At 41.3% G+C, this 20172-nt stretch overlaps 1 protein-coding gene across 2 annotated transcripts in view; it reads right to left on the minus strand.

Moving 5' to 3' along the window:
- Positions 1 to 10762: 10762 nt before the first annotated feature.
- Positions 10763 to 20172, minus strand: part of SAR1B (secretion associated Ras related GTPase 1B) — a 32807-nt gene continuing 23397 nt past the window's right edge. For both annotated transcript variants that reach the window (XM_010359934.2, XM_010359935.2), the window contains 4 exons: positions 17688 to 17753; positions 14220 to 14323; positions 13027 to 13158; positions 10763 to 11985 (listed from right to left, as the gene is read on the minus strand). In XM_010359934.2, the coding sequence (XP_010358236.1) occupies positions 11869 to 11985; positions 13027 to 13158; positions 14220 to 14323; positions 17688 to 17753 (419 nt within the window). In that variant the 3' untranslated portion in view covers positions 10763 to 11868. The remainder of the gene's footprint in view (positions 11986 to 13026; positions 13159 to 14219; positions 14324 to 17687; positions 17754 to 20172) is intronic.

Genomic DNA, 20172 nt, shown 5'->3' on the forward strand with positions numbered 1-20172 from the left:
TCAACTCAAACCCAGGGGCTTGGAGAGAACCCTAAGAATGGTGCTGTTACTTTGTAATGTTTACCATCTCTCCAGCTTCTGAGATGTTACTAATCACACATGAAACAAGACTACAATACCATCAAACTTCACATTAAATTCCTTTTAACTCAAAAAACCAGGGAACAGGCTGGGCATGGTGGCTCACACGTGTAATCCCAGCACTCTGGGAGGCTGAGGCAGGCGGATTGCTTGAGGTCAGAAGTTCGAGACCAGCTTGGCCAACATAGTGACACCCCATCTCTACTAAAAAAAAAAAATTCAAAAATAAGCCGGTTGTGGTGGTGCACGCCTGTAGCGCCAGCTACTTGGGAGGCTGAGGCACAAGAATTGCTTGGACCCAGGATGCAGCAAGCCAAGCTTGCACCACTGTACTCCAGCCTAGGTGACAGAGCAAGACTGTCTCAAAAAATGAATAAGTTCCTTTCAGCTCAAGAAACCGGGGAATAGGCGGGGCACAGTGGCTCATACCTGTAATCCCAGCACTCTGGGAGGCCAAGGCAGGTGGATCACTTAAGGTCAGGAGTTTAAGACCAGCCTGGCCAACAGGACAAAACCCCATCTCTACTAAAAATATAAAAATTAGCCAGGCATGGTGGTGTATGCCTATAGTCTCAGCTACTCAGGAGGCTGAGGCAGGAGGATCAATTGAGCCTGGGAAGCAGAGGTACGGGGAGTCGAGATCCCACCACTACACTACAGCCTGGGTGACAGAGTCAGACTCTGTCTCAAAAAAACGAAAACAACACACACACAAACCAGGGAACAAAATTCTCCATTTTACGCACCCCCTATCCCCCAGCAAGTACTTCTCTCTCTTCCATCCTTACCTAACCTCCAATGATCTTTCCCCATGACATCCATATGACATGCTTCATGCAAAGTTTTGTGACTAAAGGAATCTGTTACCCATTATCCCAAACCTCTTCAATACAATCAAGCCAAAAAACTATTCAGTTTCTTTTTATAACATTATCAGCTTATTTGTAGTAGCATATTGCCATCACTGAAGTCACAGTGACCTTAGTATACATCTTAGGCCAGGTGCCATGGCTCATGCTGTAATTCTAGCACTTTGGGTGGGAGGCCGAGGCAGGAGGACTGCTTGAGGCTAGGAGTTTGAAACCAGCCTGGGCAACATAGCGAGACCCTGTCTCAACAACAACAACAACAAAAATATATATATATGTGTGTATATATATATGTGTGTGTGTGTGTATATATATATGTGTGTGTGTGTGTGTGTGTATATATTAACCAGATGTGGTGGTGTGTGCCTGTAGTCCCAGCTACTTAGGATGTTGAGGTGGGCTGATCCCTTTACCCCAGGAGGTTGAGGCTACAGTTAGCTATGATTGCAGCTGCACTCCAGCCTGGGTGACAGAGACTCTGTCTTGGAAAAAAAAAAATCTTAAATTGTTCTCCATAATGCCCCCAGAATAAAAATCCACATTCCAAGATAAGACTTGTTTACTAAGTAGTAGCAAGAAAAGTATTGAGCCTTGGTGTCTAATTTTAAATAAGAGGCTTTATAAACATAGGCCTTGACTTTTGTCAATTAACTAAACCCCCAGTTGAACCCTGAATAAAGGACTCTGCAGGAATAGAGCCTATTTTAGGATGTCTGCTTTGTTTTAGAATCTTTGTTTTTAATCAACAGGCTACTCAACTTTTGTCCCCACCATTCAGTTAAGAGGATGGCAGTCACCACCCAGAGGGCTTCATTTCCATTGTTTCCTAGGAATTTTCCCTATTCCCAACAAAGTGCCTTTCAACTCTGCTAGGAGCTGTGACACCTACATTACTTGTATACTATTAGTTACAAATGTTGGATAGTCTAGTTGATACAAACATCAGACAGTCTGGTTGAAATTATTTATGTATCTAAATTAATAAAATGAGCTAAATAAACTGGACCTTCTTTTTGTTTTCTCTGTTCTTTCTTTTTTCTTTTTCTTTATTTTATTTATTATTTTTTTGAGAAAGGGTCTCACTCTATCTCCTAGGCTGGAGTGCAATGGCACAATCACCGTTCATTGTGACCTTGACTTCCCTGGGCCCAAGTGATCCTCCCAACTCAGCCTCCAGAGTAGCTAAGACTACAGGTACCTGTTACCATGCCCAGCTAATTTTTGTGTTCTTTGTAGAGATGAGACCTTGCTATGTTGCCCAGGCTGGTCTCAAACTCTTGGTCTCAAGCAAGGATCCGCCTGCCTTGGTCTCCCAAAAGTGCTAGGATCACAGGTGTGAGCCACGATGCCCAGAGACCTTTTTATTTTTTCTTTGAGATAGAGTTTCTCTCTGTCACCCAGGCTGGAGTTCAGTGGCCCGATCTTGGCTCACTGCAACCTCCACCCCGGGGGTTCAAGTGATTCTCCTGCCTCAGCCTCCTGAGTAGCTGGGATTACAGGTGCGCGCCACCACACCTGGCTAATTTTTGTATTTTTAGTAGAGATGGGGTTTCACCATGTTGGCCAGGCTGGTCTCAAACTCCTGACTTCAGATGATCCACCTGCCTCAGCCTCCCAAAGTGCTAGGATTACAGATGTGAGCCACTGCGCCTGGCCCCAGAGATTTTTTTTAAGCATTGGTCCCTTCAGTGCATTCACTCTTTCTATCTACTTGTTAGTTTTTTTCCTTTTTTTTGAGACAGGGTCTCACTGTGTTGCCCAGGCTAGAGTGCAGTGGCACAATCACAGCTCACTGCAGCCTCGAACTCCGGGGCTCAAGCAGTCCTCCCACCTCAGCTTCTGAATAGGACTACAGGTATGTGCCACTATGCCCAGCTAATTTTTTAATAGAAGCAGGGTCTTGCTATGTTGCCAAGGCTGATCTCGAACTCCTGGCCTTAAGCAGTCCTCCTGCCTCAGCCTCCCAAAGTACTGGGACTGCAGGTATGAGACATTGTTCCCAGTTTCTACTTGTTAGTTTCAACTCAACAAATAACATAAGGGTCCATAGGTAAGTATTATTTTTACCCAGGCTGGAGTGCAATGGCACAATCTCGGCTCACTGCAACCTCCACCTCCTGGGTTCAATCAATTCTCCTGCCTCAGCCTCCCGAGTAGCTGGGATTACAGGCATGCACCACCATGCCCGGCTAATTTTGAATTTGTAGTAGAGATTGGGTTTCTCCGTGTTGGTCAGGCTGGTCTCGAACCCCTGACCTCAGCTGATCCGCCCGCCTCAGCTTCCCAAAGTGCTGGGATTACAGGCATGAGCCACCGCTCCTGGTTCCATAGGTAAATATTCTGATAGGCCCAACTGTAATAGAGTTGTGATGGATTATATTGAAGAGCTAGCACAAAGCTTGTTGTCATTGTTGTACATTGTTAGCAGGAAGGTTAAAGGGATGGTTATAGGAAGGTTTTATATTTGGATTTAAATCTCGAACTTGATAATCCTTACCAAAATCATTACACCCTTTTTTGTGTCACTGATTAAGGATCATTTATTATTAGCAATATTGTTATATTAATATTTCTCCTAAATGAAAAATTTAGACTTCAGCTTCAGAAAAAGCTGAGGCCAGGTACGGTAGCTGATGCCTGTAATCCCAGCACTTTGGGAGGCTATAGTAGGAGGATACCTTCAGCCAGGAGTTCAGTTGTTGAGTTGAAACTAACAAGTAGAAACTGGGAACAATGTCTCATACCTGCAGTCCCAGCACTTTGGGAGGCAGAGGCAGGAGGACTGCTTGAGGCCAGGAGTTCGAGATCAGCCTTGGCAACATAGCAAGACCCTGCTTCTATTAAAAAATTAGCTGGGCATAGTGGCACATACCTGTAGTCCTATTCAGAAGCTGAGGTGGGAGGACTGCTTGAGCCCCGGAGTTCGAGGCTGCAGTGAGCCGTGATTGTGCCACTGCACTCTAGTCTGGGCAACACAGTGAGACCCTGTCTCAAAAAAAAAGGAAAGGGCAACATAATGAGACCCTGTCCCCACAAAAAAAAGGAAAGAAAAGAAAGGGAAGAAAGGGAAAGGGAAAGAAAGGAAAAAGAAAGAAAAGAAGTCCAGGTGCGGTGGCTCATGCCTGTAATCCCAGCAGTTTGGGAGGCCGAGGTGGGTGGATCACCTGAAGTCAGGAGTTCAAGACCAGCCTGGCCAACATGGTGAAACCCCATCTCTACCAAAAATACAAAAAATTAGCTGAGCATGGTGGCACACACTTATAATCCCAGCTACTCAGGAGGCTGAGACAGGAGAATCACTTGAAGCTGGGAGGCAGAGGTTGCAGTGAGCGGAGATTGCGCCACTGCACTCCAGTCTGGGCAACAAGAGCAAAACTCCATCTCAAAACAACAACAACAACAACAAAAACAGGGCGGATGCGATTGCTCATGCCTGTAATCCTAGCACTTTGGGAGGCCAAGGTGGGTGGATCACGAGGTCGAGAGATCGAGACCATCCTGACCAACATGGTGAAACCTCGTGTCTGCTAAAAATACAAAAATTAGCTGGGCGTGGTGGCACGTGCCTGTAGTCTCAGCTACTTGGGAGGCTGAGGCAGGAGAATCACTTGAACCTGGGAAGCGGACGTTGCAATAAGCCAAGATCATGCCACTGTACTGCAGCCTGGGCAACAAGAGCAAAACTTCATCTCAAAAAAAAAAGAAAAGACAGAGAAAGAGAAAGGAGGGAGAGAGAGAGAAAGAAGGAAGAAGAGAAAGAGTGTATGTAAAAAAGAAAAGAAAAAAACTGAGACGCTTGTTAAGGAGTCAGATTCCTGCCTCCCACTTCCACCCCCAGATCTACTGAATCACAATCTCTGGTAGGAGGTTTTTTAAGTGTGTGTGTGTGTGTGTGTGGTTTAAAGCTCTCCAGGAGATTCTGTGCATACTAGAGAACCTTAATGTAGATAAAATAGTTGTCTTATTTTTCCCATTTCAACTGAGTCGACATTGTGTGCTACTTCAGTTTGTTCATAAATTGTTTTCAGTTTTACCGCGCAAATTAGGCCTTGGTACTTGAGCAAAGGTACCTTAGAATCCTTGCACTAAGAAAAAGTTCTTCAATCTTTGTAATTTTCAAAGTCCAAGAAATTTCTAACGAACAAAATGAAAATTACGGTTGGATAATAAAAATGGAACTTGACACTAGAGTTCTTCAAGACCAGATTGGTATTTTATTTTTCCCTTCCTGACATTCAGATTCATGGGAGGTGAAAAGATAATAGAACATAATCAAAATAACATATAAACACAATTCAAAAACGTTTAACCGTCTATTATAGCTCTTTGTTGTAAAACACACAAAGTTAAACAGAAACATCTTCATATAAATTATCCTTAATAATCTGTATACACTGTGAAACAGTTGAAAATTCACACCAAGATCCTAGTGCAAGCAGCAGTGTACAAAAGTGCAAACAAGGTTAGTGATTAACAACTTACCATCAATTTACCACTTCAACATACTTTACATTCAGCCAAATACTGAAGGCTTCACCATGGAAAAACACTTTTGTCACTTTTAAGGTAACTTGACTACATTTACCCTGAGTGCTCTTGCCTCAGTATGGCAACTGATTATGAGTTCAGGTTAGGAGCAACACCAGGGAATATAGAAACCCATGTTAAGTTAGCCATTCTGACATGAATCTATATTTGAAAATGAAAACAATCCCAAAGAAAACCTGTATGTCAAAAACAGAACTGTTCCTGCCTTTCACCCCAAAATATTTAAAGCTAAATCTAAGCCACTATTTAAAATGCATGCTGACCAGGCGCAGTGTTTCACACCTGTAATCCTAGCACTTTGGGAGGCTGAGGCAGGCAGATCACGTGATGTCAGAAGTTCGACAAGCCTGGACAACATGGTGAAACCCCATCTCTACTAAAAATACAAAAATTAGCCAGCTGTGGTGGTGGACGCTTGTAATCCCAGCTACTTGGGAGGCTGAGGCAGGAGAATCACTTGAAGCTGGGAGGTGGAGGTTGCAGTGAGTGGAGATCACACCACTGCACTCCAGCCTGGGCGACAAAGTGAGACTCCATCTCAGAAAAAGAAAAAAAAAAAGTATGCTGAAGAATCCATCTACTCCAGTGCAGCTTTTCCAAAAACAGTTCTGTGTAAACTCAGTTTCCTATTTCTGCCCTAAAATCTATTTGGGGCAGGGGACACACCTGAAACAAAGTTGGCTTTGGATAACTTCACTTACTTTCCTTTGATTACATTGGATTCTGTTTTTTTTTTTTTTTGAGACGGAGTCTTGCTCTGCCACCAAGGCTGGAGTGCAGTGGCCGGCTCTCAGCTCACTGCAAGCTCCGCCTCCCGGGTTCACGCCATTATCCTGTCTCAGCCTCCCGAGTAGTTGGGACTACAGGCGCCCGCCTCGTCGCCCGGCTAGTTTTTTGTATTTTTTAGTAGAGACGGGGTTTCACCGTGTTAGCCAGGATGGTCTCGATCTCCTGACCTCGTGATCCGCCCGTCTCGGCCTCCCAAAGTGCTGGGATTACAGGCTTGAGCCACCGCGCCCGGCCTGGATTCTGTTTAAAAGTATGATGAAAGCCGTGAACAACAATTAGTGCCATTAAATACATTAGCTATTTAATGCTCTAAATTATAAGGACAAAAATTAATTGGTTCAAAACTGCATCTTTTTTTTTTTTTTTTTTTTTTTTTTTTTTTTTTTTTTTTGAGCCGGAGTCTCGCTCCGTCACCCAGGCTGGAGTGCAGTGGCCGGATCTCAGCTCACTGCAAGCTCCCCCTCCTGGGTTTACGGCATTCTCCTGCCTCAGCCTCCCGAGTAGCTGGGACTACAGGCGCCCGCCACCTCGCCCGGCTAGTTTTTTGTATTTTTTAGTAGAGACGAGGTTTCACTGTGTTCGCCAGGATGGCCTCCATCTCCTGACCTCGTGATCCGCCCGTCTCGGCCTCCCAAAGTGCTGGGATTACGGGCTTGAGCCACCGCGCCCGGCCCAAAACTGCATCTTTAATAGACTCTGTAGCTTCCCTTGACACTGGAGGATCTTTAAAATCCAGGTGTTGGGGATTTGTGAGGGGAATGGTTATAGGGTTCAGAAGTAGAAACATGGTTTTAACAAAATTCCAGTCACCTTACACAGAGGCAGAGTCACATATCCCGAGAGCTGGTTCTTTTATTTGGTTAAAAAGCACTAACTTGAATTTCAAAAGAAGGATAATAATAGAAATGACCAGAAGCATCAACATGTAGTTTTAGCCTGGGCACAGTGGCTCATGCGTATAATCCCAGCACTTTGGGAGGCCGAGGTGGGTGGATCACTTGAGGTCAGGAGCTCGAGGTCAGCCTGGCCGAATGATGAAACCCTGTCTCTACTAAAAATACAAAAATTAACTGGGCATGGTGGGGTGCACCTGTAATCCCAGCTACTCAGGATGGTGAGGCACGAGAATCGCTGGAACCCGGAAGGCAGAGGTTTTAGTAAGCCAAAATCGCGCCACTGTACTCCAGCCTGGGCAACAGAGTGAGACTTCGTCTCCAAAAACAAACAAACAAACATGCAGTTTTGATAATTTAGTCCTTAATTGAAGCACACTGTTTTCCTAAACTCTTGTATTTATAGCAAAGCCTCTGGCTTTTAATACCGGCTACCTTTTATTCCCTATTAATTTTGCATTAAGAAACTTATGTTTGCTAATTTCTATTTTTTCATTGTTTCTTGAATATTTTTTGATGCTTCACCAACTTTTTACATATGTTTAAAATGATTTAAACAATATGCTCCAAATTAAATGAACAGAAGGAATTTTGAGAGATTTCCCTTTATGTAGCTATTCTCAGTGTACTTTGGTCAAATTTTACTTGGCAATAAATCCTTGCAAACTTCAGTCATGTAAGTGACTAACAAGACTGAAATACCACATTGAGTCACATACCAAATACAGTTTCAGAAAATGTAAACCTTTCCCCTGAAACTCTCCAATTGTGTTAACTAGAACTATACTGTTTCTAATGATGGAACGTGTGAAATGCTGGGTTTTGAATGTAGTTAATAAAATAATTTTCTAGAAGGCAAGAAACACTATTATCACAGTTATCACCCTATTTTAATGATTTATATGTAGTTTATGTGCTGGAAAGCACTATAAAGAAGTATGAGCCCGTTGAAAATTGGCTGGGCATGGTGGCTCACGCCTGTAATCCCAGCACTTTGGGAGACTGAGGTGGGCAGATCACGAGGTTAGGAGTTCGAGACCAGCCTGGCCAACATAGTGAAACCCCATCTCTACTAAGAATACAAAAATTAGGCATACTGGTGTGCGCCTGTAGTCCCAGCTACTTGGGAGGCTGAGGCAGGAGAGTCACTTGAACCCGGGAGGTGGAGGTTGCAGTAAGCTGAGATCGTGCCACTGCACTCTAGCTTGGGCAACAAAGCAAGACTCCGTCTCAAAAAAAAAAAAAAAAAAAAGATGAGCTGGTTGAAAACTAAGAAAAGAAACAATGTTCTGCTTTTATGCTATAAACCACAAAAAATTTGTATATGGATCCAGGTACACAAAACTAAAATTTAGGTCTACACAGGCAGTATCTATGTTCATATATCTTTGGCACTCACACAAAGATACTGGTTTAAACCAACAGTGAATAATTTTCTTGCATATACTTTAGGAAATGTCTGTTCTCCAATTAAAAAATGCTATAATCTCCATTCTAAAAATTCACTGATAAACTGAAATCTATCAATTTAACCAGCTTGATCCAAAAGTGTAATTAACAGCAGTCAGTAAAACAGGTGTGGGATAAGAATCTCTTTAAAAGTGTAAAAGTGGGTTGAGACCTTATATTTTTACTTCAGATTTATTATTTCAGACTTCAGATTTTAAAAAATCTTTTGGACAGTGCCTGATTTGGATGTATACCACAGTGTTAACTACACCCTAACATCTTACAGTATGGGACACACAATTAGCCTATGTCCCCAGTACCAATATTTACCTGGAAAATACTCCATGGATGCACATGTTCACATAGGCACATGCAGAGCTGTCTTTCCTCTGTGCTTCTACTGTTTCTTGCCATCCTCTTACTTTGGTTCTCTTGAAAAAGAGCAGTATCCAGTGCATATACTCTGGAGAGGTTCTCAGAGCTGGACAGGAAGTCCTCTGGCTCAGGAACTCTGCCCCCTAAAGCTGGGAGGAAAGCTGGTTGCTGCTAAACATGGCTTCCTTTCTAGAGGCTGGGGCCATAAAAATCTTATATCTTTGGGAAAATATCCACAGTTTAGCTGTGGTCCACAAAGTGACTTTGTTTCTTTGATCCTAGTGTTACAATTAGAATGAGGGCTCTGGAGCCGAGATATATTATACCAGAAAGTATTTTTCCTGGCTAGAGAAACCAGTACGTTTTTTTCCTTTATACCAATTTACAACACAAATAATTAACTTCTTCAGTATCACAACAGATACTCTAGGAAATACTTGAAGAAAGGCAGGTCCCCGAAGGTACTAAAGACAGATAACACAAACAGGAGACAGTTATTTTTAATAAGACTTAGTTCTAGTTAGTCAGAACTTAAGGAGTACTTTAAACCTATCTGGAAGAAGAAATCAATAGGCTGCAATGTCATGTTCTACTTTTCCCGTAGTGCTACTGATGTTTCTAGGAAGAGAGGGAGCACTTTTATTTTCATTTAGAAAGAAGATGAAAGTGAAACAGAATAGTTAGATTACTGAAACCAAATGTCATCTTAAGAAGTGACCTTAGGCCGGGCGCGGTGGCTCAAGCCTTTAATCCCAGCACTTTGGGAGGCCGAGACGGGCGGATCACGAGGTCAGGAGATCGAGACCATCCTGGCTAACATGGTGAAACTCCATCTCTACTAAAAATACAAAAAACTAGCCGGGCAAGGTGGCAGGCGCCTGTAGTCCCAGCTACTCGAGAGGCTGAGGCAGGAGAATGGCGTAAACCCGGGAGGCGGAGCTTGCAGTGAGCTGAGATCCGGCCACTGCACTCCAGCCTGGGCGACGGAGCAAGACTCCGTCTCAAAAAAAAAAAAAAAAAGAAGCGACCTTGTCCCCTTAGCTAAATAGTAGTTCCTTCCAGTCATATTCCTCAATCCTTATCTGCTTCATAGGTTATATTATCGATGACAAAAAGGACTGTAACTCTGACATGGACAATGGCTACAGAAAACACTAATTTTTGATATTAAAATTATTCTTGATGGAATTGGTTAAATATACTATAAAACTTGGCTTATAATCAAGATAAATCTTAAACTTGAGGGTCTTTAAAAATACATTTTTGGCACTTACCTTTCATCTTATATTACTAATGAGGGGAATCTCAAACATATAAAAAAATTCAATTTCTTAGGAAATTATAAAGCTTTTGAAAAACTAAAATTTTCTTAGTAAGCCTAGCAATGAGGCTTGCAGGCCCTATCACAGGGCAAGCATAATATCTAAAAATAAAAGTTAGGTCAGGCATGGTAGCTCACGCCTGTAATCCCAGCACTTTGGGAGGCCAAGGCAGGCAGATTACTTGAGGTCGGGAGTTTGAGACCAGCCTGGCCAACATGGTGAAACCCTGTCTCTAAAACAAAATGAAACAGAACAACAACAACAAAAAGCCAAACAAACAAAAAGTCTTTGTTGTATGAAGTGAGAACTACCTGAGAGCAAATAAGAAAAAAGAAAATTGGAAACAAGCACTTGTTTTCTTCTACCAGGATATAAAATATGCCAAAGAGTACAAAAGAGCTATAGGATAGGAACAAAATCTTCACATATCTCAGACTGACACAAAACAAGCTGTTTTATTCCTCAGATATACATGTCTCTACAATGAAACTGCACACAAGGTCCTACTTATTGCTTGCTCCAGGGAGTACCGTTAAATGTAAAGAGACTGGGAATATATCTAAATGTGGAGAGAGTGGCGCCTGTCATTGCTTTTGGGGAAGAGGCACAGATTACCCCATTGGGCACCAATAAGATTGCAGCACTTCAGAATTAGACAGCTGGGATGGAACTACAGAGCCTACCAAACTGAGAATCAACCTTGTATACCATAAATGTGCTTTTCTTCAGAAAGCCAATCCCACAGGGACTAGGACACAGACCCCATCAGCAATGGTAGTGGCAGCATTACTAATAAAAAAACACATGATTCAGGGATACATGGTATCAGGTGCAACTGACCACAACCATCTCATGGTAAATACATAAGCCTTGAAGGCTTAAATGCTATTCTAAATATTCTGAAGGAATCTCCTTTCCCAACAACCACCTCATATGCCTAATATTAAATGCTCAAATTTTCAGAGTATACTAGCTAGATAAGACACCTTTAAATGAAACATTTGCCCAACAAGGATGCCAAACATTAGAGTTTGTTTTATTGCATGACGTTTGCATAAGAAAAAATGTTATTGAAAACTGTAAGGCATCATGCAATCATTGAATAAGCTAATTATTAACTGTACACTTAAGATAGGTGGACATATAATCTAAAATTTAAAAACTAGTTCCAAAAAAGTACATAAAAAATTTAACATGATGAGCTTTTAAATATGGTTTATATTTATAGTTTCATGTTGTTAAAAAGTGCTTCAAATGTACTGCTGGAAAGTTGCTCTTTACAAATGGCGCTGGGGTGATGTCAGATTATAAACTGTAAAAACCAATTACTTTTATGGAATTAGAAAGCTAACATCGTGATATTCAAACTTACTTGAATCAGTTTTCAATTCTCACTCAAATTAAGTTGATATAATATTAATAATCTTAAAAACATCTGTTTTATAACCAGCAAAAGTCTATTGAATTCAAGTTATGCATGTTGAGCAATCAAATCTCTGAGTAAGCCTGAACGTTGACACGTGGAACCAATGTGGGTATGTGTTAATCAATGTACTGTGCCATCCAGCGGAAGCCTTCTCCGTAACCTTGTCTTTTGAGCACACTACACATGAAAACTTCTAAGGGTCGGGCATTCAGTTCTTTCAGAGATACACTCCCCTAGAATAAAAGAGAGACATTTTGTTGGAATTTTATGAAATTAATAAAGCCCCACACCCCAGCAGAATTATCGGTTCTATTTTAGAACAAAGAATGGCTGTGATAAATCCATGACTGTGATAAAGTCATGGCTGCTTGGCATCCAAGCCCCATGAACACACAAGAAGCCTCCTTCTCTCACTCTACCTTAGGACAGGATGGTCACTCAGTGGGAAAGAGGTTAGCTTGCAAGATACCCAAGAATAAAAATAATCTGACTTAGAAAAAAATCCAAACTGGCTGCACTAATATTAAAGACAAACATTCCCTGAGAAGGTTTACGACCAAACAAGGCATTTCCTAAAATTAATGTCGAGCTAATTTATGAAAAAGACAGAAAACAGACCAAAGTCTACGAGCTAATTTATGAAAGAGACAGAAAACAGACCAAAGTCTACTTTGTCTAACTTAAGAGCCTCCTGCTATATGCTGCAGTATTTCTCCACCCTGAAATAGTATATGTAAACTAAGAAAATTCTGTAAGCCTCAGAGGTTCTTCCATTGTTTATCTGGATTTTTTCAATGCTGATGTTTTCCCCAAAATAAATCCTAGGAAAAGTGAATACCAAAACAATCCGTCTTAAAGCTTATTATAAAGTATATGTTCAGAAAACCCTAAAATATTCCCATAACCAAGTTTATGTCTTATTTATCTCTGGTAAACTCAGGGCCTAAACATACTACTGGTATACTTAAACACTCAAATATATCGTTTGGTGGCTAATTCTGAAAATGTATAATGAATAACTTTGAAAGCTTTAATTTAGTTTCCCATAAGCACAAGCCTTAGGCATAACTGATCCTTGACATTTTTGTTGTCACCAAGAAAAGGTTTCATTCCATGGTAGAAAGAAATGAAGACATCAGAAAGACCCACATGTATAAATGACAGTTTAAGAAAAAAAAAGATAATGGGCTTGTATAGTTCGACAATAGTAATTTAAGAAGACATTTGTACTGTAGAATTAAACACACCCATCATAATTTTTTTTTTTTTTTTACCTTTCCTGTTGTCTGACCATATAAACCAAACATCTCTCGCAACCTCTCTTCACTGATGGCTTCAGGTCTGTCGATCTTATTCCCAAGAATCAGTATAGGCACATTAGCAATGGTTTCATCTGTCATTAGTGACTGAAAACAACAAAACAATACAAAACAAGAGTTGATATGAAACCATCCGAAGAGCTTATTTTGATATGATAAAACAGTAAAGGACTCATTCTCTACCACATCATGTCATATCAACTTTCTTTGTCAAACTCCCCCCACATTTTAAATTGACCTCAATGAAACCATAAGCTCAATTCTTCTGTCTTCCTACGACTCTTCCTGTAAATGTTTACTCTGCTCACCCTGTAAAGCAGTGACACAGAGTGTATAGAGCCAGCACCTTAAAGGTGGACAGATCTGGTTTCACTTCTGGTTCTACTGCTTCTGAGATGTGACTTTGGGCAAGTTAGCCTGACTGAAGCTCTAGAGAGAATTAGGAACAGTACCATCCACCCTATGAAGTTTAGAATTAAATGAAGTAATACGCACAGTCTCTGGAACAAAGTAGGAACTCAGGCATTCTCTTTCCTTGTTTTGCAACCAGAGAACCTACCTGGCCTTTTCCACATGTACAAGTATTTGTTTGCCTGCTCTAGGCAGAGCCATGGTAGATCAACCTTCAACGAAATTATGGACCTGCTTACTCTGTGGCCCCAGATCTGGTGCTGACCTTGCCTGCTGCTGTTGGGCCCCTTTACAAAGTATCTGACCTGGGATACTGGAGGGGAGGTAGCTACATATGCCTCTGCTCACTCCTAGGAGTAGTGTCAAAGATGGCAAGTCCTATCATTTCCAGGTTGTGGCTTAAAAAATAGCATCCTAGCATGACCAGGGACTCAAGATCAACCCACTCCAGGAATATAGCAGACATGAAATATACTAAAAGGGTACATTCTGTACAGGGTGAGCTTCTTAAGTCTTCATAAAGGATGTCTGTGTTAGTACTTCCGCAATAGCTACAATTACTCAGTTACTCCCTTTGCATTCTATCACTACTTAAAGCAATCACTGAGGTCAACAAATTGCCAAGAGTTTCATCACAGACTGAAGAAAAGCTGCACTCTGATATCTATATCTCCAACCTACTTCTGCAGGCTTACCAGAGTGATTTGACTATATTTAGTTTCAATTATTTAACTTACATCAAGTTCTTCTTTTGACTCTAACAGCCTTTCATGGTCTGCACAATCCACCAGAAATACAATGCCATTGATAGCAGGAAGGTAGTTTTTCCACACTCTTCGAGCTAACAAAAACAACCAGGAGTTAGAGTTTATTTGTTGGTCAAACCCAGCAGATGGTTTAAGCAAAGAGTCCAACAAGATAACAAGTGCAGTAATCCCTTAGCTGCTGGTACTTCACAATATATTCAAGTTAATCTTTTAACTTGAATATAATGGTGCCAAATTCTTCTGAGAATAACAAAGAGGAAATTTCAGGTTTTCCTTGATTGTGGCCAAGTCAAATACTTTAGTCTCTTCCAATTACCATATGTAAGAAGTAGAATATTTAAAATAAAAATAAAAATAAAAACAGGCCGGGCGCGGTGGCTCAAGCCTGTAATCCCAGCACTTTGGGAGGCCGAGACGGGCGGATCACGAGGTCAGGAGATCGAGACCATCCTGGCTAACACGGTGAAACCCCGTCTCTACTAAAAAATACAAAAATCTAGCCGGGCGAGGTGGCGGGCGCCTGTAGTCCCAGCTACTCCGGAGGCTGAGGCAGGAGAATGGCGTGAACCCGGGAGGTGGAGCTTGCAGTGAGCTGAGATCCGGCCACTGCACTCCAGCCTGGGCGACAGAGCGAGACTCCGTCTCAAAAAAAATAAATAAATAAAAATAAAAACAAAATGATACACGTTAAGTTCATTGGAGGGCTGTTACTATATAAATCTAAAATATAAGCAGTAAAAAAACTACATATATATGTAATTATATATACATAAAAATGTATTTATGTTACATATATATGCAGTGTTCATTTTTTGACATTTCTAGTTATCAGATTTTTTTTTTTTTGCCAGTGATAAATTTGGAATGAGTGACAGAAGGAAAGTAATATCAGGTACAAACTTGTTAAAATAATAAGGCTGGGTGTGGTGGCTCACACCTGTAATCCCAGCACTTTGGAAGGCCAAGGCAGGTGGATTGCTTGAGCTCAGTTCGAGACCAGCCTGGACAACATAGGGAAACCTCATCTCTACAAAAAAACACAAAAATTTAGCCAAGCTGGACGCAGTGGCTCATGCCTGTAATCCCAGCACTTTGGGAGGCCGAGGCAGGTGGATCACCTGAGGTCAGGAGTTGGAGATCAGCCTGGCCAACATGGCGAAACCCCGTCTCTACTAAAAATACAAAAATTTAGCTGGGCTTGGTGGCGGGCACCTGTAGTCCCAGGCTGAGGTAGGAGAATCACTTGAAACCGGGAGGTGGAGGTTGCAGTGAGCTGAGATCCCACCATTGCACCCCAGTCTGGGTGACAGAGACAGGCTCCGTCTCAAAAAAAAAAAAAAAAAAAAAAAAAAAATTAGAAAATGTGGTGGTGTGTGCCTGCCCAGCTACTTGGGAGGCTAAGGTAGGAGGATGGAGCCCAGGAGGCAGAGGTTGAAGTAAGCCAAGATCATGCCACTGCACTCCAGCCTGGGAGTCAGAGCCAAACTCTGTCTCAAAAAAAATAAGTAAATAAAAAAAAAAAAACATAAAAACTGTTTTACTCATAACAGAAAAGAAGCTCAAATGTTAATAATTAACTAAAGTCTATGAAATCATAAGAGTAATTTTTCCACAACGTAACTTTCTTCACTGACTTGAGTTGTATGACATATCTTTTTTTTTTTTTAAGGGACAGGGTCTTGCTCTGTCATCCAGGCTAGTTCACTGTAGCCTCAGACTCTTGAGCTCAAGCCATATTCCCATCTCAGCCTCCTGAGTAGATAGGACTATCAGTGTCTATCACTATGCCTCATTAATTTTTTAAATTTTGTGTAGAGACAGGGTCTTGCTATGTCGCACGGCTGGTCTCAAACTCCTGGCTTCAAGTGATCTTCCCAACCTCAGCCTCTCAAAGCGCTGGGATTATAGGCCTGAGACCCCACACCCAGCCATTATGACATGTCTTGAAAACAATATAGAAATGAAGTCTCAGACAAATTCCATTAGATTCCAATTCTAATAATCATATTCCAGAAATTATTTTGTGTATATGCCAGACAATTACATGTCTCAAATGTGCTTTCACTAGTCAGAACCATTTACAATCTTTCCAACTATATGTTGTATCAGGTCTTTAGAATGCCCACCAACTTGGTAATATTCATTAATTATGACTTACTATGAGGTAGATGTCGCCACATATTTTTGGGGATATAAAAAATGAACAGGCCAGGTGTGGTGGCTCACACCTGTAATCCCAGCACTTTGGGAAATTGAGGCAGGAGGACTGCTTGAGGCCAGGACTTCAAAATCAGCCTGGGAAAGATTGTGAGACCCCATCTCTACAAAAAAAATTTTTTAATTAAAAAAAACAAAACAAAACAGGATTTTAGTCCCCACAAGTTTAATATAGGAGATAAGGCAGTCTTTCCAAACTTGTTGCAGACATGTACACAAATATACTAAGTGCTATGAAGTACAGCTGAGAGAACTCCAAGTGAGAATGGCTTCCCAAGGGAGGTAGCAGGGCATATGCTGGGGCCTGAAGGGGTTACTCATGTGTGGATGGGGATGGTATGAACAAAAGCATGGAGGTAGGAAAACACCAAGAAGGTCTGATTTGGTTGAAGTAAAAAGAATGGGAAGGGGAATAGTGGGAAATAAAGACCAGAAAAGTAGGCCAGGTGTGGTGGCTCACACCTATAATCCCAACTTTTGGGAGGCTGAGGTGGGAGGATTGCTTGAGCCCAGGAGTTGGAGACAAGCCTGGGCAACACAGTGAGTGAGACCTTGTCTCTACAAAATAGTTTTTAAAAGCCCAGAAAAGTAAACTGGGACCAGATCATAGAGATCCTGAATGCCAGGTTAATGAGTTTGGCCTTTATTTTGTAGGTAATGAGTTAGCCACTGAAGGTTTTTTTGTTTTGTTTGTTTGTTTGTTTTACAGAGCAGTAACATGTTCATAACATGATTATGACAGTGAGAGGTAGATTGAAGTAGAGAGAATGGAAGTTAATTTTACCCATACACTTTACCACCAAAAGCAATTCTGATTTGAATTGGCCAGAAGTATCATGAAAATCACCCTTTGCTTTTAAAGCATTTATCGGGGAGTAATAATCCCTAAATTTTAAATCTACTCTGGCCTTGCGTGACTAGAATGAGATTTCATGCACTAGAACTAATGGCCACATTTTTGTTAAGTTAAAATAAAACAAAGTGTAAGAGTAAGAGAATCTTACCTTGAACATGGCGAAACCCCATCTCTACTAAAAATACAAAAATTAGCCAGGCGCAGTGGCACATGCCTGTAATCCCAGCTGTTGGGGAGGCTGAGGCATGAAGATTACTTGAACCCAGGAGGCAGAGGTTGCAGTGAGCTGAGATTGCACCACTGCACTCCAGCCCAGGAGACAGAGTGAGACCCTGTCTCAAAAAAAAAAAAAAAAGGAATCTTACCTTGAACATGTCCACCCAGATCAAAAGTTGTAAATGTCATGCCAGCAATGGTCAGTTCTTCTGAAGCTAAATAAGATTTTAAAATATTTTTACAACATGAAAATCAGAAACCCATTAATAATGCTAAAAGTAGAGGTTACTCTTCACAGACTTTCCTCCCCATCTAATTAGGAATAAATAGTAACTTCTCTTAGAAGCAAAATTTATTCAAAGACCCATGCTAACATTCTTAAATATCTGCCAGCCGTAATAAAGAAATTAATGTACTTTATGTTCTTAGCTCCCAAAATTTAGCCTAAATATTTGTCCAGGCATACTTATACTGGTCCAAGCAAGCATTAGGTCATAGCCTGTTCCTCTTCCTTATTTGAAGGTGTTTTTACCTTTCTCAGCATTCCACAAGTTACTTCCTCCTTCCTTTGTTCTCCTCTGCCTCTGCCTCTTTTAAAAAGTTCTAAGTTGCTAGCCAATCAGGACAAACACAGAATGTGAGGTCCCATTCCGGCCAATGGAAACCAGACACAGCAGCAGGGTGGACGCATCACATTATAAATGACCCTGTCTCCTTTGTTTGGTGTACTGTTGTGGCAAAATTGCTGGCAAGTGTACCCTTTCTGCAGAAAGTAAAAATGGCCTTGCTGAGGAAATTAAATTTACGTTTAAGTGCTGTCTTTACAGCACCAGGGAACAAGCATTTCTAACAATAGCTTATATTACTACTTAATGTTTGATTTACTTTTATTGCAAATAAGGTCAAATCAAACATTTAGGAACTGGTACAATAATACCTTTTTTGTCATTAGATATACACCAATTCATACTGACAATATAACAAATAATTGTAATATTCAGTTCTGGTATTCTACTCACCACAAATCCAACATTTATTTTTCCTTCTCTGTTCTTCCTGCTGAAAATGTTAATCTATTCAGACAGTTATTTGCTATGAATTCAAGTAACTGCTCCAATCTAATAATTGTTCATATAATTCATCTTTTTTTTTTTTTTGAGACGGAGTCTCACTCTGTCGCCCAGGCTGGAGTGCAGTGGCCGGATCTCAGCTCACTGCAAGCTCCGCCTCCCGGGTTTATGCCATTCTCCTGCCTCAGCCTCCCGAGTAGCTGGGACTACAGGCGCCCGCCACCTCGCCCGGCTAGTTTTTTGTATTTTTAGTAGAGACGGGGTTTCACCGTGTTAGCCAGGATGGTCTCGATCTCCTGACCTCGTGATCCGCCCGTCTCGGCCTCCCAAAGTGCTGGGATTACAGGCTTGAGCCACCGCGCCCGGCCATATAATTCATCTTAAATGATACACGTGAAATAATTTTCTCATGACTGACATGACAGTCTTTAATAACAAAACAATTATCATAAAAAATTGTGGCCATTACTTCCATAACTATCTTTCTTCCTCCTCCATTCCACTTCTGGGACTTCAGTTGCAGGTTTGTTAGACTGCCTGATGTCGTCCCACCGGTCATTGAGGCTCTGTTTATTTTGCTTTCTGTCACTTTTCTCTCTGTGCTTCATTTTGGATAGTTTCTATTGCACTGAGTTAAGTTTAGTGGTCTTTCCTTTTGCAGTACTGGCACTATCTAATTTACTGTTAATCTTATCCAGTGAAATTTTCATTTCAGGCTGGACATGGTAGCTCATGCCTATAATCCCAGACTTTGGGAGGGCAAGGTGGAAGAATCACTTGAGCCTAGGAGCTCGAGACCAGCCTGGGCAACACAGGGAGACCCTGTCTCGAAAGAAAAGAAAGAAATTTTCATTTCAAATACTGTATTTTTCATTTCTAGAAGTTTCATTTGATTCCGTTTTATATCTTCCATTTCTTTCCTCATGTTTGTATTTTCCTTTAAGTCCTTGAGGACATTCATAACGATTGTCTTAATGTCTTCATCTGCTAATTCCATCATCTTTGTCACACTTGTGTCTGTTTCTACTGACTGAATCACACTTTCCTGTTACTTTGCATGTCTAGTAATTTCATATTGAGTGCTGGATTTTGTTGTAGTCCTTTGAAGAAGGTTGAACTTTGTTCTGACAGTTCACTTGCTTGCAGATCAGTTTTTAAGATTTGTTAGAAGGCTAAATGGGATTAAACAACAATGATTCCTGGCCCCATGAGAGCTCTAGTAATTATCTGGCTAACATATAATTGTTCTTTGACTAGGCTTTTGGAGTTTTACCCACTGCATACACAGATTGGTATTTGGCTATGTAAATTTCTAGAGTCCTTTCTCTCTAGAGGTCCCTTCTCTCTGGTACTCCCTCCTCTCTGTCCTAGCAAAAAAATTCTAGTCCTGTTGGCCTCTCCAAATTCTGGTCTACATCTCCTCAACTCAGCAAGACTATTGGACTATATTTGGGCATCCTCTCTGCACCATGGTCTGAAAATTACCTCTTGGCATAAAACTAAAATAGAGTTGTTTCCTTTCTCTCAGGAATCACAGTCCTGGGCTAGCTGTTGCCCAATGTCT

The sequence above is a fragment of the Rhinopithecus roxellana genome, chromosome 3, assembly GCF_007565055.1.
Source record: "Rhinopithecus roxellana isolate Shanxi Qingling chromosome 3, ASM756505v1, whole genome shotgun sequence".
NCBI lineage: Eukaryota > Metazoa > Chordata > Mammalia > Primates > Cercopithecidae > Rhinopithecus > Rhinopithecus roxellana.